This window comes from Molothrus aeneus, chromosome 8 (genome assembly GCF_037042795.1).
Source record: "Molothrus aeneus isolate 106 chromosome 8, BPBGC_Maene_1.0, whole genome shotgun sequence".
NCBI lineage: Eukaryota > Metazoa > Chordata > Aves > Passeriformes > Icteridae > Molothrus > Molothrus aeneus.
This window is the reverse complement of record NC_089653.1, coordinates 32,632,103-32,656,808: the sequence shown is the minus strand read 5'-3', so window position 1 is coordinate 32,656,808 and position 24,706 is coordinate 32,632,103. Positions and strand designations below refer to the sequence as shown.

The 24,706-nt window shown below is 49.5% G+C and overlaps 2 protein-coding genes across 3 annotated transcripts in view; one reads left to right on the top strand and one right to left on the bottom strand.

Moving 5' to 3' along the window:
• Positions 1–10,235, top strand: part of FAM53B (family with sequence similarity 53 member B) — a 46,927-nt gene extending 36,692 nt beyond the window's left edge. The window contains exon 6 of the mRNA XM_066554450.1: positions 6,457–10,235. Coding sequence (XP_066410547.1) covers positions 6,457–6,765 — 309 coding nt within the window. The 3' untranslated portion in view covers positions 6,766–10,235. The remainder of the gene's footprint in view (positions 1–6,456) is intronic.
• Positions 10,236–11,135: 900 nt separating this feature from the next.
• The window catches only part of LHPP (phospholysine phosphohistidine inorganic pyrophosphate phosphatase), a 78,368-nt gene continuing 64,797 nt past the window's right edge, over positions 11,136–24,706 (bottom strand). For both annotated transcript variants that reach the window (XM_066554324.1, XM_066554325.1), the window contains one exon: positions 11,136–13,229. In XM_066554324.1, coding sequence (XP_066410421.1) covers positions 13,139–13,229 — 91 coding nt within the window. In that variant the 3' untranslated portion in view covers positions 11,136–13,138. The remainder of the gene's footprint in view (positions 13,230–24,706) is intronic.

Sequence of the window (24,706 nt, the reverse complement as noted above, 5' to 3'; positions counted from 1 at the left end):
TGTTAGTACAGAAAGTTTAAAATTCTCAGGACTTTAACAGGGCCTGCAGTGCTCCAGGGATCTGGATCCCCAGAGGATGCAGAGGAGGAGGCAGAGGTGAAAAGCTGGGAAGGGCAACCAGTAAATAAATAAATAAATACACAGTGATCACTAATGACCTGTCTGAGCAAATGGATTTTTCCAGCTCATAGCAAAGGGTTTGGTGTCTGTTAGGGAAAATATTTGTTCTTGGCAGGAAATGAGGGTTTCCTCCAATTATTGTTATGAATAGGAAAGGGTTGGGAGGCTGTGCTGGGCCTGGGTCCCCACGTGGGGATGCTGTGGGAGGCTGTGGGAGGCTGTGGGATGCTGTGGGATGCTGTGGGACACTGTGGAATGCTGTGGGAGACTGTGAGAGGCTGTGGGATGCTGTGGGAGGCTGTGGGAGGCTGTGGGATGCTGTGGGATGCTGTGGGATGCTGTGGGATGCTGTGGGATGCTGTGGGACACTGTGGAATGCTGTGGGAGGCTGTGAGAGGCTGTGGGATGCTGTGGGAGGCTGTGGGATGCTGTGGGAGGCTGTGGGATGCTGTGGGATGCTGTGGGATGCTGTGGGATGCTGTGGGAGGCTGTGGGATGCTGTGGGATGCTGTGGGAGGCTGTGGGATGCTGTGGGAGGCTGTGGAATGCTGTGGGATGCTGTGGAATGCTGTGGGAGGCTGTGGGAGGCTGTGGGAGGCTGTGGGATGCTGTGGGATGCTGTGGGATGCTGTGGGAGGCTGTGGGATGCTGTGGGATGCTGTGGGATGCTGTGGGATGCTGTGGGACACTGTGGAATGCTGTGGGAGGCTGTGAGAGGCTGTGGGATGCTGTGGGAGGCTGTGGGATGCTGTGGGACACTGTGGGACGCTGTGGGATGCTGTGGGATGCTGTGGGATGCTGTGGGATGCTGTGGGAGGCTGTGGGACACTGTGGGACGCTGTGGGATGCTGTGGGATGCTGTGGGATGCTGTGGGATGCTGTGGGAGGCTGTGGGAGGCTGTGCTCAGGTGGGACAGTGGAGCCCCAGAGTGGTGTTCTCTGCTCTCTGATTCCCTGCATTGCTCTATTTCTCTGTGATTGCTGGGATTTGTCTCTCCAGTCTCTCCCTGGGGCTCTGTAACACCAGAGGGATTCCCACTGGGGGGTCACACCTCAGCTTTTTTTCCTTGCAATTATGGAATCTCCCTGAACATCCTCAGTGTCACTGAGGCAGCTACATACTCCAGAGACAGAGCAGAACTGTGAGTAAACCCAAATTATCTTCACAGGCTCCAAAGGCAGCATCAGAACTAAAGACTTAAAGCCTTCTTCTTGCTTTTTTGGTTTTGTTTGTTTAATACTGTGGTCAGAAGTGGCTTGGGAGGATAAGAGACATTTCTGAGCCTGCTCTTGAAAGCTGGTTTTCATACCAAACAGAATAAAAGCAAAATTATCTGCTGAAACGTCGAATGCACCAAATAAACACTGGTGCCTGTTGCAAAATGAGGATTGGGGCTGAGTAAAGGTTGTTCTTTAGTGAGTGAGAAGGGAAAGGCTGGGAAGGCAGACCCTGAAGACCAGGGCAGGGATGTGGTACCCACTGGGGGCAGAGCAGGGAGCCATCCCCTGCTCTGGGATGCTGCTGCAGGCACATTCTGTAGCACCTTGGCCTGGTGGAGGCTGTGGGGCTGCCTGTGAACCACTCAATGCCTCCACAGATACAATTTTTAAAGAAAATGGAGTAGCAGATGAGTTTGAGCTCCCTGACATGACAGCACTGTGCCTAACCCAGCTCTGCTGTGCACCAGGTGCACGGGCTCCTTTTGCTTCTCACACCCCCATCACTGCCTCCCATGTTTTCCTTCCTCAGCTATTCCAGCATTTCTTTCCCAACACTTCATCACTCAGAGGAGTGATGAACTCAGAGAAGTTCATCACTCAGAGGAGTGAAACACTTCTGTGGGAGGACAGGGTCGGTGCAAGCCCCCTGACCTTCCCCCAGAGGCAATGTTAATTTTGGAAGCCACGTGGGGCAGTGGTCACCAGTGCTCTTTAGGGCAGAGTGGCTGTGTCTCCCTATTTTTGGGGAGGCCAAACTGCAGCAAGGGAGGTGCTGGTGAGACTGGGGCATGACTGAGAACGTGCTTGTGCCAGGGCTGCAGCCTGGACCTGCTGGCAAAGCTGCTCAGGTGCTCCTTTGTTATAAAGAGGAGAATTGGTTATTGGAGCCTCAGGATTAAGCCATGCTTGCTGCAGCTCCCTCCCCATGTCCCTTCCATCTCCACTCCCAGGAAACCAGCCTGGGCATGGAGTTGGAGAAGATTGTGGGTGCTCCAAAGGCAGTGCAGAGCTTTGAACCTCAGTGATGTGTGTGTGTGTGTGTGCGTGCACAGCCCAAATCACAGCAGCTGCCATCATGAAGTTCTGCAGAGCTTAAAAACCAACTCAAACCCATTTTCCAGTCTCATTTTCCAGTCTCAAGGACCTCTTCCTCCTCCTCAGCAGCACGGATGAGCGCTTTCCCTGGCACAAATGCCAGGCAGGATTTACCGCGATGAAACAACCAGAGCATTTATATCCAATGATATAAAGATAACAACCCAGGCTGGAGGTGTTTTACAGGAGATGTTTGCCTCAGAGAGTGATTTAAACCTGAGCCAGGCAGAGAATCCCCCAGTGGAGGTGACTTTGCTGGCTCAGGAGGGCTGGCAGAGGCTCATCATTCCCTCATGGAGCTCGCTGCCCGCTTTCCCCTTCCCTTCTGGCACCGCGTTATTTTCAGCTTTCTGAAGCAACTGTAGCCCAGTGTGCTAACAGGAGATGATGACAGCCTGGGAGGTAGGGCTGGTGCTGCTGACAGCTTGTAGTGTCACACCTTTCCTGGGAAAATTGTGACAACCACCTGGCAGGGTGAGGGGAAAAAAGAAAATAAAGGTGTTTGAACAAAAGCCGTGATCCCCACAGAGATCACAGTCCTGCTGATGTTTGTTCTGGTAGAGCCACCACGTTTGCAGGGATGTGTTTTGGGGAAGAGCTCACAGCTGGGTGTTTCACCATGGGAAAATCAGACAGGGCAATTCTAAGGGATTTCTCTGGCTTGTTGTTGGGGCTCTGCAGCTGCCAGCCCCATCCTTGATGAGGAGGGAAAACCTGAGGAAAAGGATGGATGTGAGGGGTAAGTCGCCTCCTGCAGCCTTCTCTGATTGTAGCCTTGGTCCCTGCACAGTGTGGAGCATCACGAGACCCTGTGGGAAAGAGAAGCAGCCTGAGCTTGGTCACCAGCATTCAAGAAGGGCTTTGATCTGGAGAAACCCTACAGCTGATTCCAAGTGACCAAGAATTTCTTATTGATGTATTTTTCGATGATTTTTCAAGTACTTCCACCAGCAATGCCTCATTTTCTCTCTGAGGGCTTGCCCAGTGTGCTGGATTAAGGCAGCTTTGGGAAGGGTTGGGAGAAGAAAAACCAGCACCTCAAATGGTCAAAACCACGTCCCTGTGGTCAGTAAATGTGGCTTTGCTCTAAGGTGCGTTACAGGTGCTCATTGGGTGAAGTCAGAATGGCCAGAAACATCTCCCAAAATCCATCTGTGCTGGATTCCCACAGTTTCCCCGAGAGCAGCAGGATTTGAGGTGCCTGATACCCCTTTTTGTCTGGCACTGGAGGCCAGGGTTGTGGAGAAGCTTGGAGGGGCCCAGGGCTAGCTGGCCATGGGGGACAAGCACTGCATTGTGCCACCAGACCTGCTCTTTGCTGGCTTCAATAGAGACTTGACTGCCTGGTTTCTCCAGCTCAGCACCTCAGCACATGCTAAATTCACCCCATAAATAAAAAATGAGCAAAGAACTCTGGAAGGGCTGCTGACAGGCACTGCATTGATGGTGGTGGCTGATCGACCACTGCTGGAATCCACCCATGGAATGCTGGCTTGGTGATCACCATCCTGGGGGGACCCTCCTCACCCCAGCCACTGGCAAGGTGACCTGTGGCATTTTGTGGCAGCCAATACCTGTGAAAACTTGCTTTCTGAGCTGTCAAACCTGCCTCAGAGGGAGCATCTCTGCCCAGAGAGCACCCTCTGCACGTGGCCTTCCTCCACCAGCAGCTGCTGCAGCACCAGGACCATCAGAAGGGGTTTTCCATCCTCTTGCATTCCCTGGAATGACTCCAAGGGTTGCAGCCTGTGTGGATTTGAGCAGGGAAAATGAGGCTGTTTGCTTGGTTGCCCAAGTCCCATAAAATGCAAAATTTCACTGAAAGTCAAGTAACTTCATGGTTGTTCCCTGAGATGTTGTCCGAGCTTGGAAATGTGCTGTGGACCTTGAGTTACTTGTTGTTGAGTTACTCTCCAGTCTTCATCCTCCTTCATCCACCACCACAGGAATCACTCATCTCCTCTCCCACCTTCTGAGGATGCTCTATCCCACCTGTAGCAGCCCAGCATGTCCACACCTGGGTACCAAACCCTGGGAAGGGCCTGATCCAGGAGATGAGCTCGAATAAGAAGGAAAAAAATTAACATTCCTAAAGTACCAGAGTTTTGTTTGTAGAAGGGATTTGCACTTCTGAGAGGGCTGTTGACTTTCAGGAGACCTAGGCTGTTCAAGTGCCTAAATTACTGTTGGAAATATGCTTGCAAATTTTGTGAAGTGCTTAGAAAATATTTCTACTATGTCCTCGGGCCTTGTGCAGTGGTAATTATGAGTTGTCCATTAACCACAGTGTGCAGCTCTCTGCTTGAAGCTGCTGCATGCTCAGCACCCAGAAGACAGAGGCATGGCTGGGATTAACAAAAAATATGACCAGGATGACGTGAGGGCTGGGTGCAATTGCATACTTAGAGAACAAATGTCCTTTTTTTCACATGGGCTTGGGGTTTGTGGGTTTTTGAAGGTTTCAGAGACTGAAGGCCATGTGAAATGTAGCTTCCCCCAGCTTGGGCAGTGGCCAGGCTGGTTCCTGGGGCAGCAGGAACTTCTCTGTTTGGATAGAGCAGCCTCTGCAATGACTTTTTACTGTGTGTATGGGGTAGAGGAGCACCCAAAGCCTCTGGTCCATGGGTCCAACTCAGCACAAGGCCCTTTGGTTTGTTAAGAACTGATTGGGGTGTGATGCAGAGCCCCTGCATCTCCCTTAGGGGCTCTGTAACTGGGTGATCTTCCTTTGTTTACAGCCTGGGGTAGGTTATTGTGGTGGAGTTTCTCCCAGCTCACCTGGATTTGAATGAAAAAACCCTCAAGCAAATGTGCCTAATTCCTTGGAATGCCAGTGAGGATGTTTTGTAGCAAGGCTCTATCTCAGGCCGTGTGTTCAGTCCTGAATTGGGCCAGCCAGATCAGATAGAGGCAGCAGCCCTGTCACTCTGTGTCACCAGTGCTCTGTTGGGCACTGAAGTTCTCCTGGTTCCCTCAGCTGCTCCTGGTGTTCCAGATCCTTCCCTGCCTCCATTCCTTCCTCTGGACACTCCCCAGCCCCTCTCTCTTGTCATGAAAAACTGACCAGTAACAGGTGAACATCTCTAGCTAGTGAGGGGCTGCCTTCCCAGGGATTTATGGAATTCCCATTCAGGCCTATCCCATGGGATGTGTCCAGGCCAAGTGTCTGAGAAGTAAATGCTCCATCACTCACTGGCTTGATGAGCGGCTCCACAAGCTGCTGAGATCCCGCTCAGCCTCCTCCTGCTCAGAGCACACACTCTGCCACTGGCATGGCCTCATTATTGCCATTGGCACTCAGTCATGAGAGTTTAGTTTGCTCTTTTAAAACCCAACCTGGGCTAAAGGCATTCCCTGGCAGGTGAGCACACTCGTAGCCAGGCTGCATCCCTGGGAGGTTCTGCGCGCTCTGCTCTAGAGGGTTTGAATGCCTGCATGCTTCTTGTCATTCTCAGAGTTTGAAACCGTTTAGAAGGTGTGACAATGCATAAACTGAATCAGGTTTCTGGCCAAGGTAACCACGTGTGGAGACTCAGGGAACAGACAACTGTGCTTGCCTGGTCTTTGGTGAAGGGAACAGCCATGAGCCATCACAGAGGAGGGTTTAGCAGGACACAAGCTCCAGCTACTTGAAGTGCTGAAGTTTCTCTTGGATAATATGGGGAGTTGTTGGAAATGTTCATTCATTTTTGGTGAGCTCTGTTCTGCCTTACAAGTGGAACTGGGCGATGCATGGGGTGGAGATGGTGATGGCACCAATCCAGAGCAGGCTGGGGGTGGTTTTGATGCCGTTGCCTTTGCAGGGGCAGGAGGCCACAGGACCTGCCATGGATGGGGAGATGAGGGATTGCAGCATCTCTCCATCTCCTGGGGACCTGCTGAGTGTTCCTGCTGCTCTGCTTGTTTCCTGTTGGGCTGAGGGAGCTCGGGTTGGGGTCGGGAACACTCCTAGCTCATCGGATTATCGGACCGCATTATCCCGGTCTCCACCTCAGCTGCCTCTCTCCCCTTCCTCTGCAGAACCGCCAGACTTTCAACAGCCTCACCTGCCTCAGCAGCACGGCCGAGGACGGCTCCCAGCGGCTGCCGGGCCCTCAGGCATGGGCGGCGGCCCCGGAGGTGATGCCGGGCCGGACCCCTGCCTGCACCCCGGTCCCGGAGCCGCCCCGGGCCCGGCCCCCTGAGCACCGGGCCAGCAGGGACGACCTGTCCTGTGAGGAGGAGGAGGAGGGAGCCGCCAAGGAGGAGCACAGGGCGGCCTGGCGGAGCACCGAGAGCCTCTTCCAGCTGGACGGCGAGCTAGACATCGAGCAGATAGAGAACAACTGAGGAGGGAGCAACTCTTCCCGCCCTGGGCTCTGAGGGCTGCCAGCAGAGCCAGGGAGGGCTCCTGGTTGGCAGCGAGTTTGTGGGATCCTGTCACTGCTCCCCTCCTGCCAGCTGGAGGGGACCAAGCAGCTTTGCCAAAATTTCATCAGGTATTTAGAGGAATTCGTGTGCATGCGTGTGTAAATCTTGAAATTCTTTGTAACTACTGTAGCCAGAGATCAGCCAGGCCGAGGAAAGTGCCTGTCCCACAGGGAAACCAGGCACGGGGATCGCCAAAACCTCAGAATCCACTAGTAAATGGCTTTTGCCAGCATAGGGGTGGAGCTGATGGAGCTGGCCACGCTCCCACAGGTCCCACCTGTGCTAGTTCAGAAAGGAGAAACCACCAACCACCCCTGGGACTGGGGAAAGGGGCGGAAAAGCAGAATATTGAGATTTGCAAAGCGAGCACTGGTTGGTGGCACCGGGGTGGCCACGGTTCCTTCCCTTTGGCCACATCCCCTGCGGCCCCAGCACCCCCTCGCCCCCCATGTCCCTGGCAGTGCCGTGAGGAGGAAATCACAAGTGAAGTGTTTTGCTTAAATTTAATAATGGCAAGAGCTGGATTTTTACTCCTTTATTTTTAGTTTTCCTTTTCCTGATGAGGAATTTAACAGATCCCTGGCCCATGTGGGGCGGCATCCACAGCAGCGCTTGCTGGGCGCTGAATAGGGATGCTCAAATGCCTTCCTTCCCTATTTTTTTCCTTCCCAGCCCCCCTCTCTCAACTCTTTTGGGGAAAAAAAACCCTACTCAGGCTCTGTGCCACCCTCATTTGGGTTCCCCCCACCCTGTTTGGAGCAGGGCTGGGCTGTTTACCCATTTACCAGCAGCTGTGCCCACTTTGATACCCAGGGCATGGCTGCCACCCTCTTTTTTTTGGCTTTACTGTGAAGGGCTGCCTGCCCGAGGCACGTTGTGGAGGGGTTACTTGACAAAGTCAGCTGGCAAAAGGCTGAAAATCCAGGTAGCAGCACTGAAACCTTTTCCTCTTCCTGTGCCTTTTTAAAGCACAGATAAAGTGGTGACCATTATGTTTGTACGATATGAATTCTCTTTGCTAAAAATAAGCTGTCCACTTGCTAACAGGTTTAGAAGGACACATATTTCTTTTTTCTCCCTCTGGTGGTTTTTTTAATTATTTGTTTGTTTGTTGAAAGCTCTAGGAAAGCTGTACAAATGGCTTCCAGCATCTTCTGGATTCCTTCTGCTGGTTCCTTCAAGCTCAGGGGTCACTTCCTGAGCTTTGCAAACCTGAGAAAGGAAAAAAAAAATCATTGATACCAAGAGCAGCTGAAGACAGGACATTTTTAATGGGGTTCAGCAGCCCCACTGGCAATGCCTTGAGGGTCCATAACTCAGAAAGGCTGAGAGCTGCTGGTACAGGTTCCATTCATCATTTCTGGTTATGTTAGTGCACTTTTTTCCGCAGTGGTTTGGGATGTGTGTGGCATCTCCCACCACAGTGGAACCCATTGGTTGTTACCCCTGTCCTGGCACTGCTGAGGTTTTGCTGGTGGCTGTGGCCGTGTCCACTCCCTCCAGGCAAGCAGGACAAGCCCCAGATATTCAGGGAGGGGATGCCAGGGATGTCTTTTCATTTTGGAGAACCCTCCAGCTCTTTTAAAGTGTCACTTTATGCATCACTTAGAAAAAAATATATCCTGGGTTAATTTTTATCCCTCCTGTTGTGGAGGCTCCAGCCACGCCAGTGTTTTCCCAGGCTGCTGCCCCTCTGTCTGTGCCCCTGCAGTGGCACCCTCACAGCAAAGTTCTTGGCTTTGAGTCTTCCTGATGCTCCCTCCATGCCTCCCTCCCTCCCCACCACTGACAGGTCCTGGTCTCGGGGCACACAGCTCCTGCTGGCCACAGGCACCTCCTCAGCTGAGCAACAAAGGGCAAATTCACCCAAACCCACGTCCAGCCACCGTCCAGGCTCTCACCTGGGCATCCCCAGGGCTGGAATTCCTAAGGGCTTCTGTTTTCTTTCCAAGGGCTGCTCCTGGTGCCATGCTAACCCCCAGAGTGGGAGGGTGGCCAAGGGACCACAGCCCAGCTGTCCTGGACCCGGTGGCCGACGGGCCACGGCCCAGCTGTCCTGGACGTAGCCGTAGCATTCAGTTTACATTCAGCACAACCCGTTTGCCTTACTAAAAATGCTTCTCCAATGAGTCATGGCCTTAGACTGGGCACGTTGGCGTAGGCACAGACTACAGTTAGCGACAGTTTTGAGGCCACAGTGGTGTTCTGCTGGGTATTTCTTGTTGGGTTTGTATGATTTCATGTACTTATTCTCAGTTTAAGAAAGCCTTACTTTTTAAATTTTTTTTTTTCTCTCTCTCTCTCTCTCTCTGTAGAGGTAAAACATTTGTGGATTTATATATATATAAATATATATATAAATAAAGTAATTAAAAATATTAAATATAATATAGTATGTGCCTCAGATTCAGGGGACATCCTGTTGATTGTAAAGTCAGAAGTGGCGTTGCTCCCCTGGTGTCAGGAGATCTGTCCCCTAGGCAGTGGGAGAGCAGGGCATCCCCTGGGGGTCTTGCTCTTGCTTTGTAAAGGACTTCACCTATTACACAGATGTTTTGGGAGCCCCTCAAACCCCCCAGCAAACCCCTGCCGGCTGCCAGAATGTGATACTAAAGTAATATGCAGACAAGGGATGTTATTCCTTGCTAGGTAGCTAAAATAGGTTCATTATTGTGAAGGGACTCAGTGGCTTGTCCAAGGTGTGACCCAGTCTGGGCAGCAGCTGTTTTGGGATGACACCAAAGCTGTGGCAGCAGCAATAGAGGTTCTTCATCCTGAAAAAAAATAGGATTTTAACACAGAAAGTCTTAGCAGGCACACGGGAGTTTTGCTGTGTGTTTTGCAGATGTAGCTCTTTGAGCCTGTCCTATGAAAGAGTACACGAAAAAAGGAGAAACCAACGAAAAGAAGCGTTTGTAAAATAGATTGTAATTTTTCCACGTGCTAGCATAGCCTGTCTGGCCAATAAAATTGTGTTTCAAGTGCATTGTTTAAAGCTCCTGGCTGCCCAGGCAAACAGACTGACGTAGGATGTTCTAGGATTGTAGCAGTGCTTTGCGGCGTGTGTGGGTTCCGTGTTCGAGAAAGAAAAAGAAGAGGATGGCCAAATAAAAAAAAAATACACAAAACAAAACAAACCAGAAAGATGGGAAGAAGAATAAAAACAAAGCCTTCTGAAGCTATGACCTGTAGTAGCCAAGTCTCGCTGGCAATTGCACAAGCGCCGCGGGCCGAGCGTGCCCCGGGAGGGGCTGCCCCAGGTGTGCCCTCCCCGGGCGGGCCAGGAGGCTGCTCCTGCCCCCTCCATGACTTGATTGCACTAGAGCAGCTCAATCTCAGGAAATTGCTTGTTACTTTTACTGTGTAAATAAAGCTTCCTGGTTCAATAAGCCGTGTCTGGCCTCTCTGTGCTGTCCCCGCGGCCGGGCGCAGTTGTGGTGTCCAGGGGTTTGGGGACATCACTGACCCTCAGGGTTGTGGCACTGGTTGGAGTCTGATGGGGTTGGAGTTTGATGGAGACCCCTCTTCTCCTTTCCTGGCTGCAGCTCCTTGATATTTCTATAGGTGCTGGGAAGGGTGTCCCAAAAAATGGGTGGGGGTCAGGAAAGGTCTCAACCAGGAGCCTCCCTTGGGGTGTCTGTGGAGGAAGGGTGTCCCAGCCATGAGGTGCACAATAAAATGGACATTTTGTGATATTCACATGCAGGCAGACAAGCTGCACCCTCCCCATGGCAGGGGGACGTCTCCCATGCCTCCTGCCCAGCCTGTCATTGAGCTGTAACACAGCCAAAGATATAAACAACAAAATGCAAATTGAAGTGCCAAGTAGCACCTCCTTCTTTGTGTTTGAGGACAAACATAATATCCTGCCTCTTAAAACCTAAACTCAAATCTAAACTCAGAGCCCACAGCAGGCCAAGGGCACATGGGGGTGTTAAATAAGTTCTTGGGGAAATAGGGCATTATCTCCCTGCAGCCTTTGCAACCCAAAAAGGAAAACGGCTGCACTTCCTCCAGCAGGCAGTGTAAAAACTTTCATGACAGATGGCAGGATGTTTATCTGCCTAAACTTAATCAGATTGAAGTGATAGGCTTAGTATAATAGAACAAAAAAGGGAAGAATTAGGAGTTAAAAAAGAAATTCTCAGTGATCCATCACGCCTGAACGTTTGACCAGGGTTTACAGCATCCTTCCATGAGTGTGGATGCTGACAGTACCATACACTTTGGCTGAACCACTACCCAGAGGACAGAAGATGCAAAAACAGACCCAAAAAATTGCACTAAGGTCATTTTCCCAGATGTAGTTTATTTTATTAGAACTTAATTCCCAGTCCCCTTTCCCCTGCTGTCCCCAAGGGGTGCTATGCAGCTCCAGGGCCAGCTGGTAGCTCTGAAAAACAAATGCTCCAACACTCCAGAAACAGGCAGCATCATTTTGGCGTCCTTCGGTGAGTGGGGTCATCTTCAGCTGCTGGGACTGCTGGAAACAGAGCTGGAATTATCCTTTTTCTCCTGCTTGCAGATGCAGAGAGCAGTGGCTGAATGTAGGAAGTGGCCAGCACATGCAGCCTGAGTGTATGGATATATATTAAATACATGAAACACAAACACAATTACATGATTTCCACGGTCCCCTGGAGATCTGAAGCAGGTTAAAGCCCAAATATAAAGCCCAAAGTCCAAGAGGGTACAGAACTGCTGATATGTTGATTAAAAGAGGACTTTTACCTCTGAAAGGTGACTCTTGCAAACACTACCATGTGTCAGTGAGGGTGGGCAGAGGACTTGATAGAACAACCCTTAATCTTTTAATTTTTTGACCCATTTTGAGCCCCTTCCATGCTCTTGCCAGGTGCAGCATGGCCAGGTGTTACCACACATGCTGCAACAGCTGCACTGCAAAACTGACAGGGGGAGAAACCAAAATCCCAGGGGAAGGGCTGCTGTGCCTGGAGGCAGGGAGCAGCTCCTTTTAGAAATCCTTATTCTGATTAGCAAAAAAAGGCAAATCTCATGCCTGTCCTGGCAGCAGGAGGGGGCTGAGCTGGAGCTGAGCTGGTGCAGCAGATTCTCAGCAGGCATGTAGGGCAGGATCAGGCCCAGGGGATGTTTAGTGAGTACAGAATCCTGGAATCCCTGGACACCTTCCTGGACACCTTCCACTGGAAGTACTGGAAGTACAGAATCCTGGAATCCTGGACACCTTCCACTGTCCCAGGCTGCTCCCAGCCCCATCCAACCTGGCCTTGGGCACTGCCAGGAATGAAGCAGCCACAGCTGCTCTGGGCAAACTGTGCCAGGGTCTCCCCCCCCTCACAGGGAGCAATTTCTTCCCAAAATCCAATCTAAACCTGCCTTTTTGAGGCTATTCCCCCTTGTTCCATCACTACATGCCCTTGTGAAAAGTCCATTTTCAGCTGGAACTGTGTCTGACTCAGCCCCAACAGCTCAGCGACTGCACATCCAGGACTTTAATGGGGAGAGGCAGGAAACCCACACTCCCTCCTACACAGGCTGCTCACAAACCCCCCCACACAGAGGGAAGGCAAAGACCATCAGTCCCCTGGCCTTTTCCAGCTTTTCCAGGCAGGGAAAAGAATTTCAGGCCCTGTAAACACCTCTGCCAGTGCTGATCCAACAGAACACAACAAAACAGACCAGATCCAAAGGACAGGGTTTATTCCTGACAGGATGGTGCAGTTATTCCCTAATGTGTTACTGATTCCTGTGCCCCCTCCTGGGGCTGCTCCAGACAGGCTGGTCCTGGCAGAACCACAGCTCCTGCCTTGCCAAGGCATGTGGGGCTGTCCCCCTCCCCAGGGCTTTTGTGCCACCCAAGCCACACACAGGAGCTTGGTGGCCTCCATCAGCCCCCAAGGACATCCCCTGTCCCACACAGGTACCCCAAAAGGCACAGGACATGGGGGTTAAACAGGTAAATCTATTCATGAGGGGGTGCCCAGGCTCCCTGTTTCCCACCTCCCCAGTGTGAGCAAAGATAAAAAGGGGCAACAGCCCCCCAGCACTACCCAGAGGAGGCTGAGGCCCCTCATAGGCACCAAGGGCAGGACATTCAAGACTTGCCAAAGGACAGCAGGTTTAGTGTTCCCTTGGATGGGAGGTCAGTAGATCATTTTAGTACCATTATGTGAAATATTTCAGAAGGCAGGTGCCCACCACCCTGCAAAAGGCTTGGCTGGGTTCATTCAGGTGAGATGGAGGTGGGAGAGGATGAAGTGGTTCCATGGAGGGGCTGCACGTGAGGGCTCATCCCTGCTCCTGCTGGGATTTACAGCTCCTGGAGGATGATGTCCACAGCCTCAGCCAGGTTGTTCACGTAGGCATCAGGCTTCACCTCAGGGTGGTTTTCATCGGACGGCCTAGAAGGAGACAGAGGGGCACAAATGAGCAAGGGCAGGATCCCAAACAGCCCCCATGTCCCTTGTGCTCACAGAGCACAGGCAGTGCCAATGGAGCACCCCTGAGGTTCACAGAAGTCACAGAATGACCAGGTTGGGAGAGACCTTCAAGATCATCAAGTCCAACCCATCCCCAACAGCTCAACTCAACCCTGGCACCCAGTGCCACATCCAGGCTTTGTCAAACACACCCAGGGATGGGGACTCCAGCACCTCCCTGGGCAGCCATTCCAGAACTTTATCACCCTTTCTGTGAAAAACTTTTTCCTGCTATCCAACCTGTATTTCCCTTGAGGCTGTGTGCTCTGGTTGTGTCAGTGCTGCTGGAGAAAGAGCCCAGCCCCAGCTGAGCACAGGCACCTTCCAGGAGCTGTGAGAGCGATGAGGGCAGCCCTGAGTCTCCTTTCCTCCAGGCTGAGCACCCCCAGCTCCCTCAGGGGCTCCTCACAGGGTTTGTGTTCCCAGCCCCTCTGGATGTGCTCAGTGTCCCAAGGTCCTTCCCAAGCTGAGGGGCCAGAGCTGGGCACAGCACTCGAGGTGTGACCCCAGCAGTGCCCAGGGCAGGGCAGAGTGACCTCCCTGCTCCTCTGGCCACACCATTCCTGACTCACATTCCTCCCTCTTCTGTTTGTTTTTCCCCTTTCTCTCTTCCACACCAGGTCTTTCTCACATGCCCAGGTGGATCCTATGTCCTTTGTGCAAATGAGCTCAGCAAAACTTTGAAAAACCTCAATTTTGGAAGAGAATTTCCAATTAGTTAATTAACTAATCCAAGTCAATGCACTGCATTTTACATGGCACTTCTTCATCCAGGCAATAGCAGCACCAGACAGGGATTGCTGAAAGAACCTCACTGCAAGCCTGGGACCCTACAAAATTACAAATAATTATTCTCCCAGAGTTTTATCTAGAAATAGGCAGAGAAAAGAACTATTCCCTTTCAACCTAGAGACACAGAAAGTCTTCACACCACTTCAGTGAAAAGGAAGGTTCTGCCAGGAATTTTGCAGGACCACCATGTCTTGCAAACCCAGCAGTGCTGGTTTGAAACTCCACCAGAAGAAGGTTCAGCCTCACCCTCCACCAAGTCACCACCCCAAAGCAGAGTGACTTGAAGCCATTTTTTGCCAATACTTAATTAGCAGCACTGGCCTAACGAGGCACAGCTGCACAATCCCATTTTGCTGATTTAGCAGCACTGCTGCTGGGGAGGGGGGCAGATGTGGGAGGCAGAAATTTTCCAAACCTCATGGTCCTGTTATGGCTCTTGGGCTGAGAAACTCAACAGCTGCTGAAGGGAAAACATATGTATTTTATACACTTAATGACCTTCCTTTGGGAGAGAGATGGGAGCCCAAATGTCCACCTCCCACCTCTCCTGCTCCCTGGGAAGGGCAAACCTTTATTTAGCACAGCCTCTCCGTGGGGAAGATGCATTTCCCACAGGATGCAGGGGAGGCACAGAGATGATGATGATGATTATTATTATTAACGATGTGCAGGATTTGGTGAGCACTTGTCTGTACAAGCACCAAATCACTTCTTCTGTCCCAGCACTGAAGCTCCCCAGGGCTGTTTCCTTCCTGCTCTTTTCTCAGCCCTGCTCCTCACAAAGGCATGGCCTCTTTTGGAAGCCCACACTGTGTGCTTGAGGCTCTGCTTGCTGCAAAGTTGGGCTATGAACTAGGAGAAATAAAATATTTTTGTATTTTCAGCCGATATTCATCTTTCCTTGTGTCACCTGCAAAGCCATGCCCAGCACCAGGCTCCAGGAAACAAACTCTGCATCTTATTGAAAGGGTGGATGGGTCTTTCTTTAAATATCCCAATTCCATCTTGTTACAGGGCTAGGGAGCAATGAGAATAATTATTATGATGTTTTTTAGGTTTTTCTCAACTGAAAAAGAGTTTGCTGATGGAGAAAAACCTTCACACATAAAGCAAGTAAAAATCCAGTGTGTATCCACCCCTTCAGTGGTAATTATTGCTCACTCCTGATTTAACCAAGTGGCTTTGATGAACACAAAAATAACTTTGGGCGTACCGTAAAATATCAATTTCTTGTCACTAATCCTTAATTTGAGTGGAGAACTAAATAAAGCAACGAACAAAACTTCTCTTTGCATTTTACACCCTGAAAAATGTTCCTTTCCTAGATTACACGTTAGGAGAAAATTCTAAGAACTGCCTGAAATTAACGCTTCTACAAGAAATTTTCAATTACACAGCACTCTTTGATCTATTAAAAGGATTTTGTGATTAATATCTCTGCTGACTACACAGAAATCCATCTGTAACTCAGCTGCTAAATGCCAGTCATCAAGGGAAAGTCCTGTACACACTTAATGTGTCCTGTGAAAAGGGGGTGTGTGTATATATACACATATATATACAATATTAATATATATAATATTATATATATACAATATAAATAAATATATTTATATTAAAATATATAATATATATTTAATACATACAATATATTTATTTTTATTTATTTATATACATATATATAACACACATATATTAAAAATATATATATTTTTTTACCCGTTTGCCCAAATACCATGGGATCACATCACACTCTTGGCTCCACTGAAGTTAACATTAAAACACAATAAATAAAGTTGTCTGAACTCTGCAGGAAAGCAGAGAGCTGGATTAAACACACTTCCCTGCTCTGCTGCCTTTTCCTAGGGCTGTCTGTGCATGGGGCTTTTGTCCCTGTCAGTGCCACCACAATCCCTGTTTCATGTGGCCCCTTCCTTTGTCTCACAGGCATTTTGTGGCTCACAAAAACAGCCAAGGGATGGGTTTGCTCCCCCCTCTGGCTCAGGGCTGCTCTTGAAGCACCCAAAGAAAGGGAACTGCAAGCAATAACCCCCAAACTCTAAGGCCAAGAAACAAAGCTCCAAATGCAGCAAAACAACTCAGGAACCCAAGCCTGGGTGCCAGAAGAGAGGCAAAAGAGAGAGCTGTGCCATAAAACCTCTGGGCAAACCCAAATGCTGGAGCATGAGCCCTTATTCTGTTGTCCAGAGGGAGCAGAGACCATGGCTCTACACCTTCCTCTTCCCTGGGCAATTTGGGCTTTTTCCCAAGAGAAACACCAGCCACTGGGAGTTTTAAGATGCCCTGAGGTGAAGCAGTGCTCTGGAGCTCTGCTCTGATGTCCTGGGCATTGCTTTGATGGGTCAGAGCCTCCCTGGACAAGGGCACTGGGTGCAGGTGGAAGCTTGAGCCAAGAGCAGATTTTGGTCTCATGGGTCCAGCTCAGCTTCTCTCTCAGTGACAACAACCCCATGGAACTGCAGGTCACAGAACTGACACTGAAGGTTACCTTTTACTACTTTTTCTTATTTCATATTCCAGAAATAAATAATAATAATAATAATAATTTTTTAAAAATCTAAAAATATCTTTAATTTGCTAGGTCATTTGAAGAAGTTAGCATTGAGCTAACTTTAGGACAGACTCCTTCTGATTTTTTTTCTCATATGGGACTCTGGTTACAGAGAAGAGCATAAATCAAAATGACAGAAAATTATATACTGCAGCTGAACATGGAGCTGTCAGCACTCTTGGCCAGTGCACAAACTTGCTTGTGAAAAATCTACTACAGCCTTGGGAAACAGTCTCTTCCATAGAGCAGGACTCCTTGGAGTGGCTGAGCACCACAGCCTGCAAGTGCACAGCATTTCCCAGCCCAAACTGGCCATGGCACTGTGAAATGTTGCACCTCTGCACTGCCTTTGGTGGCCACCTTGATGGCATACAAAGGGGTCAGGGAAAGGAGTGGCTTAGCACAGGATCCCTCTGAAAGCCAGGGTGGCCATTCCTGGTCCTTATGGGCACACAGGGTGATGTTAGGAGGAGAAAAGCCACCCAAAAGGGCCAGTGCATGGAGCACATGAACAATATGAGCTGTTTTTAACATGATACAGCTCAGACAGTGGTCCTGAGGCTCCAGTTACTGGTGTCCCTCAAATGCTCCTCAGGAGATGCCTGAACATCCTCCTCTCCCAGGGGTTATTTATCACTGTCAGGCCTGCAGCAGCTCTGTGGCCCCCCGTGCCCTGAACCAGACCTCAGCCCACACTAAACTGGTTAGTTCAGATCAGTGCTGCACCTGGAGACCTCAGGGAGGAGCAGGGTGCTGCAGGGAACACCTGGGAAGAGAAACTCCAGTGTCAGAGCTGCTGCCTGCCAGAAAGTGATGGCTTCCTCCTGCTGGAGCATGAAACCAAACTGTACAGGGCTGGTTTAAAAAATCAGCTTCTGCAAGAAGAAGAAGGTTCACTTCCTGTGTGGGTCAGATTTCCACTGCTCTGGCAGGCTGGATTCTCTGCCTAGACTCAGCTGTCAGGAATGGTCTTGAGTTGTCCCAGCTTCTGGGCAATTTTCTGGGATGGCTCACCCAGCTGCACCTGAGCATCTCTGAGGGATGCAGGGATCTATGCTGGCTTGCCTGGTCCTTTCAGAACTGCTAGGAGTCTCTGAAGCAAATGCAGAGGAAAGGTGACCCCAAAGCCCAGGCTTTGAGTCAATTCTTTTGTTTCCCACAGCAGTTGGGATTCCAGGTGTGCTCTGGGGGTTGGAGAGGATTGGATGGTGCTGCCAGCCAGTTCCAATGGCACTGCCACAGGGAATCACTGCTGGGGAGGGAATTGCACCTGCAGAACGTGGCATGGGACTGATTCTCTACGAGCTGGCAGCAAACCATCCCACCAGGAGCTAAGAGGGGATGTCTGAGCTCCAGGCCCTCCCAATGCTGTCCTAGGGACCCTCACACACAGGCTGGAACAGCCTTCTCAGCACCTCACTGGTGCTCTTCTGCAGCAAACCATGGGAACAGAAAGGAAACAGCTGGGTTACTGCATGGGCAAAACATTTAACAGATAAAAGGCCAAGTGGATGTGATAGATGAGTAATGCCACGATTGACTCTCACAATTAATGGACAAATATCATGTATACAGGTTAAGAAAAGTTTTATAGATTTATAGTTATGTTGTACCCCCTCACATGGTTATCAAGGGCCAGCTGGAGTTGGGACACCTGGGAGGGCTGGCTTGTCACTGTGGTGACATCTCACCTCCAGTCAGGATCTGAGGAAGAGATCCCCACAACTGGACAGCAAAGAAGGGGTTGAGGGACAGAACTTTGGGAGGAATTAAAGGGTTAAAGGGAAAACCTCCATTGTGAAGGGGCCGAGCACGTGGTGGGGAAAATCTTTTGCTCCTGGTGCTGTAACCTTTTTTCTTTATTCAGTCTTCTGTTGTATTTTTGATAAGGTTTAATAAACCTTCCTGAACTATGAAAAGTGAGGAGCTATTTCTCACATGGAGGTGGCTGACATTGGATAGTCGTGGTCACAGGGGTGGAAACAGCACTGGGATCCAGCTCAGCCTGCTGAAACCTGCCCTGAGAGTGAGAGCAGACAGGCATTGATCCACACCTGGTTGGTATCACAGGTTAAAATTAGCTCTTACACAGCCCTTCAGAAACTGGGGTAGGCAGGAAAACACCAAGCAGGGCCAAAGCAAGGCACCAAAGTGAACTCGAAAAAGACAAATGATCCCACATTGCAGTGCCACGGTCATTGGCAAACCTGATCCCAGCTCTGCACCACTTCTGCCACACAGCAAACCCCATCCCAAAAGTCACCCTCTGCTTGACCAAGGCATCTCTGGGTCACCCTTCAGACTCCCCACAACAGCACCAATTCCTGCTCCATAAAATGAGATAAAAAAAGCCTGAGACCATTTCTCCTGACAGCATATTCTTCAGGGGCTCTTAGCATGGCTGTAAAATATGCAAGACTGGGTTTAACAAGGTTTTCTTTATGAGGAATGCAGACACTGTAACCTTTGCTGGTTGCTTTGGAAAAATGCAATAATTAGACTTGGTGCCATGAGTGAAACTCTCTGGTTTTTTTTCTTTTGTGAAACATGCAATTTAATCAGTTTGGCACTGAAAACCCAGATAAATCACAATGACTGACAGGTCCCTGATGGACAGCTGAGGCATGGTTGTAAAGCACATTTCCTGATCATACAATTAGAGAAAAACCTGCACCAAAGTCAGTAACAGCACCCAGGGCTGGAGCAGCTCCCAGAACTCCAGGAAATCCCATACCTGGACCCTCTCATGTCATGGACAGATCCCTGGGATAGGAAGAGGCTTTTGTGGTTAAAAGACTGGATTTTGGAGAGCTGGAAGCAAAGCAAACCTGTGTCAGAGCAAACCAGCATCTTCCACTGCTCCTCTCCTGCCTCCCAGAACTTCACACGGCACTAATGGTGTTTAATTGTGACTCATTTAAATTCAAGCATCCACAAACGGGTGGAAATTACAGCCAAATTGTTTGCTAACACCTGAAGGAAGTCTGTGGGCTTGTGACTTAATTGTTCCCATTTCTGTTAAACTGCTGCAGTTTTAACTGAGCAGAATAAACCAGATTAAGTCCAACACTTCTCCAGGTAATACATCTCAACATGTGGACAGTACTAAGATTGAGGGCATAGGGAGTTATCCTTCTGCATGGTTTACCTAAAATTAAAATTAAATTAAATTACCAAATGCTAGAAATAACAGAATCATGGAATGGTTTGTGTTAGAAAGGACCTTAAAGGTATCTCTGCCATGGGCAGGGACACCTTACACTATCCCAGGGTGGTCCCAGCCCCAATGTCCAACCTGGCCTTGGACATTTCCAGCCCAGGGGCAGCCACAGCGGCTCTGGGCACCCTGTGCCAGGGCCTGCCATCCTCCCAGGGAATAATTCCATCCCAAAATCCCATCCAAACCTGCCCTCTGGCACTTGGAAGCTGTTCCTCCCCATTCTGTCACTCCATCCCACATCCAAATTCCCTCTCCAGGTCTCCTGCAGCCCCTTTAGGCACTGGAAAGTTGCCATCCCCCAGCATTTTGTTTTTCTGAATTTCCATACACTTCTTGGGGTGAACACTTGTACTTTTCAAACATACATGTGCTGAAAATTTAATTGGAAGTGTTTAATTGGAATTTGTTAGTTTGTAATCAGTTGGCTGCATGGAGATGCTCTAACCAAAGCTCTCAGATACACAATTCCAGAAATAACTGCTCAGAAGAGGGTGCTGAGAGCACTGGTAGGGCTGGAGGAGTACCTGGTGTCCCTGCTGCACTCTGCTCTACCAGGTTTTCCACCAGGTCTTTGTAAGCTGCCAAGATCTGGAGCAGGACATCACTTTGGGAAACAAGGAACAGGTGGCAAATGGGGATTGTAACCACAGGTATGAAGAGGTTCAGGAAGAGCAAGTGGGACTTTGTCAAAATGAAGAAGTTAAATGACCAGAGGTGAGAGAACAGATCAGGAGCTGGAGGCTGGCAGGAGCCAAATTCCATGGGTTTCACATAAAAAGCTTGGGAGAGAGCACACAAGTATTTCCCATAGTCCTCTCCACAGGCATGACATTTACTCGTGGTGATTGCAAATTAACCCTTGAGGAACCCCAGTTCCTGGCATCTCTGCAGGCTGCAGTGCACCCTGCACTCTGAGCACACAGAGCTGAGGAAGCAGATGATGGCAGCTGCTTTCCTCCACCCATCCCTATTTATTTTCTCTCTCAGGAAACCCAGCACATGTGAACATGCCAGATTAAAAGCTCTGGAGAATAAAAGTCCTGAAAGTCTGTGCAGAGGATATATACACATCTACACAGTAAGAAACAGGCACAAAGGAAGGCAGGATGGTGATGGGAAGACGTGATGTGAAGTGCTGCTGCTGGGACAGAGGGTACTCCTGGCTAAATGCTCTCATGTCATTACACCAGAGCATGAGATTTTATCAGTGCTGACTTCTTTCCCTTACCTCCAAAATCCCTCATGGAAAGTGAAGCTGGTTTGAACAAATATTTAAACAAGCACAGCACTGGCGTTCCGGCAGCTGGGCAGCAATTTTCCTGTCAAAACTGCACAGCTCTCTCATCTTGCACAGCCAGAGCAGTTCAGCAGGGGCCAGGCATTAAAAGTGTGCATACCAGCATTATGGTGGAGGAGAGGGAGCAGCACACATGCCTGATCTGGTTTTGGACTGGTTCCCGGCCTGTTAATCCCAAAACAGCTGCACACGTGTCCTGGGAACAGCTGGCATGGCAGGGAGAGCTGGAACCCGCTGGGCACAGGATGGGGGACACCCAGTCAGTCCCTTCTGCCTCAGGGGGCTCTGTCCCTTCTCCTCTGCCCATAATCCGGGGATCTTGTGTGCTCTGAGCTGCTGTGGTCCCATCAAGCCTGAATGCAAAGGTGAAGCCATCATGGCTCCAGGCTGGGTGGTGGATGCTGGGTTTGACTCCTGAGAAGACACAGGTGGAAGGGAGTTACTGCATCAGGAACTGCCATCCTCAGCCCCATGGAAACCACTTCAATCCATCTCACACAGTGATGGAGTGCACTGGCAATATCTGTTCAATGTCCTCTGTTAGGCCAACCAGAACAGCCAGAGGAAACACAAACATCCGAGAGCACACAATGCTCCTGCTACTGCAGAGCTGAACATTCACCCTCAGCCACCTGAGGTTCCCCATCAGGCTGGCCCAGACCCATTTCACCCAGAGCTGTCTGTCCAAAAACAACATGCTCTGCCCAGGGTGGTCACCTGGACCTCTCCAGGAGCCTCCTGCTCAGGACAGACAGGAAAGGGGAAAGGGGAAAGGGGAAAGTACACACAGAACCACAGAATCACTAAGGCTGAACCTAACCAAGAACCACAGAATCACTCAGGCTGAACCTAAACAAGAACCATAGAATCACTTAGGCTGAACCTAACCAAGAACCATAGAATCACTTAGGCTGAACCTAACCAAGAACCACAGAATCACTCAGGCTGAACCTAACCAAGAACCATAGAACCACTAAGGCTGAACCTAACCAAGAACCATAGAATCACTCAGGCTGAACCTAACCAAGAACCATAGAACCACTAAGGCTGAACCTAACCAAGAACCACAGAATCACTTAGGCTGAAAAGGCCTCTGAGATTACTGAGTCCAACTGTTCCCCCAGCACTGCCAAGGCCAGCACTGCTCCATGTCCCCAAGTAACACATCTACATGTTCTTAAAACCCCTCCAGGGATGGGGAGTCCACCACTGCCCTGGGCAGCCCCTTCCAAGGTGTAACCACTCTTTCCATGGAGAAATTCCTCCTGGTGTCCACCCTGCCCCTCCCCTGGCCCAGCCTGAGGCCATTCCCTCTCCTCCTGTCCCTGTCCCCTCCTGGCAGGAGCTGTGCAGAGCCACCAGGTCCCCCCTGAGCCTCCTTTTCTCCAGGCTGAGCCCCTTCCCAGCTCCCTCAGCTGCTCCTCCTGGGACTCATGCTCCAGACCCTTCACCAGCTTTCTTCCCCCTTCTTACTCATCCCATGTTCATCCCAGTTTCTTAGATAACAAGTCTGGATAGGAAATAACCTCTGGAAGAGATGATTCTTTTCCCTACTGACTCTATTTAAACCAGATGACAAGCTCATACCCCAGAGCCAGTTCTTGGACAGCCAGAGTTAGGGTTAGGTGTAAAGAACCTAACTTTTCATAAAATATAGATAAAGTTTAGTGAGATAAATCCAACCCCTTGTTGGAAATGAGCCATGAATGCCAGGCATGTTGTTGTCAGTGCAATGACCCCCTGGCTGGCCTGGGGTGCACTGGGGGACCAGAAGCTCTCACTGCACATGTGGATGCACCAAGTGCTGCAGAGCAAGCACAGCACAGCTGTTTCCAATAAAAGCAAAGCCTCCCTCTCCCCCTCAAAAGTGAAACAAGCACATTTGCTTGTTTTCTGAGAAAATCTGAGAATTGCCCCTGCTCTGCCAAACTATCCAGTCTAACAGGGTGTTTGCAAGCACCCTGAGACTCAGCTCTGCCTGCTTGGATTAATTATTGATGACCTGCTTGGCTTTGCCAGATGACCTTAGTCAATTCAGTAGAAAATAATTTTAAACGCCCCTGAGAAAGAATTTGGACATAAATATTTTCTTTGTGCATACACACAAACAGATGTGCATCTTAAATGGAGCTGATGCATTAGCTATTAATCAGATTTAATATTACACAGGAGTGAGAAAGATTAATTTCAAGGGTTGAATGTAAAGCTCAGTGGTGCTCAGACGTCTTACTCTGTTAGATACTTTTAAAGACCTTAGCCTAAGAGAATATTTCATTGCTTTCCTTTAATATATCACTTACAAAATCCCTGTGTGAAAGGTGTAAAATGAATGCTGGCTTCTACATTTGCAAAGCATCTCACGGAGATTTAAGTCACAGAACTCTGGCAGATGCAGATTCTAGCAAGAAAGGAGCTTTGCAGATTATAAAAGAAAGAAGCCTTAATTTAAGGTTTCAAATGCTGTTTGGAGAAGTTTGACTTAAAAACTCTTGGGCCAGATTGGCACTGATAATGCAACCCTCAAGACAAGACACTCCAAGTTACAGCTTTAAAAGACTCTTTCTCACCAAAGAAGAATTTGAGCTACCCTAAGGAGAATAATATTTGTCTCCAGATGCTGCTCACTAAATCAGCTTTAATTTTAAATGAGAATGAAACTATGAGCTATCTGTGCCACTCCCAGGAAACCCAAGCAGACAGACATGCAGCCAGTTCTCCTTCCAAAGGGCAGGAACAGCCAATTCACACACGTGTTGGGAACCAGCACCACCCTGCTCCAAAGCCCTTCTCACGTGGGAAGCCAGAAAAGCACCTACACAGGAAAATTAAGGCAAAATTTATATTTTTGTCTGCAAAATTGTTCAGCCTGGACAAGGCAACGGCATGGGGTCTGTCTGACTTCCCTTCCCAGACCAGATTCCAGATAGGAATATTGCATCCAACCACACTCAAGGATGTCAGGAACACTCTAAATGTGCTCATGCTGAACTGATATAACAAAAGGGAATATGTATTTGGGCTAAACCCCAGGAGTTCTGCCTTGGCTTTGAGTCAGTGCATGATTGATGCCCTCTGGAAGGGCTCAGAGACACCTGAGCATGCAGAGACACCCAACTAATTCAGCCCTGCTCCTCAGAAACTCCTGCCCCTTCTAAAGCCGAAACTTTATTAAAGTTATTCCAAATTATGGCTCACTTGCTTATGCAACTCTGTAATTGAGATCTTCACAATCTTCTCTTTGGAACTCTGCATGGCCTGAATGTCTGCCTGCCTTCCCTTCCATGACCACAGTGCCAAGGAAATGAAACTTCATTTGCTTGGGAGGTATATTTACCAATAGCTGGAAGTGTTTGAGAGGCTTGGAGCAGCCTGGGATAGTGGAAGGTGTCCCTGCCCATGGCAAGGGGTGGCACTGAGTGGGTTTTAAGGTCCCTTCCAATCCAAATTATTCCATGATTCTATGAAGTGATGGAGCTGGCCAGGTTTGCTTTTTGCTTCATTTCACAGATGAAAAAACC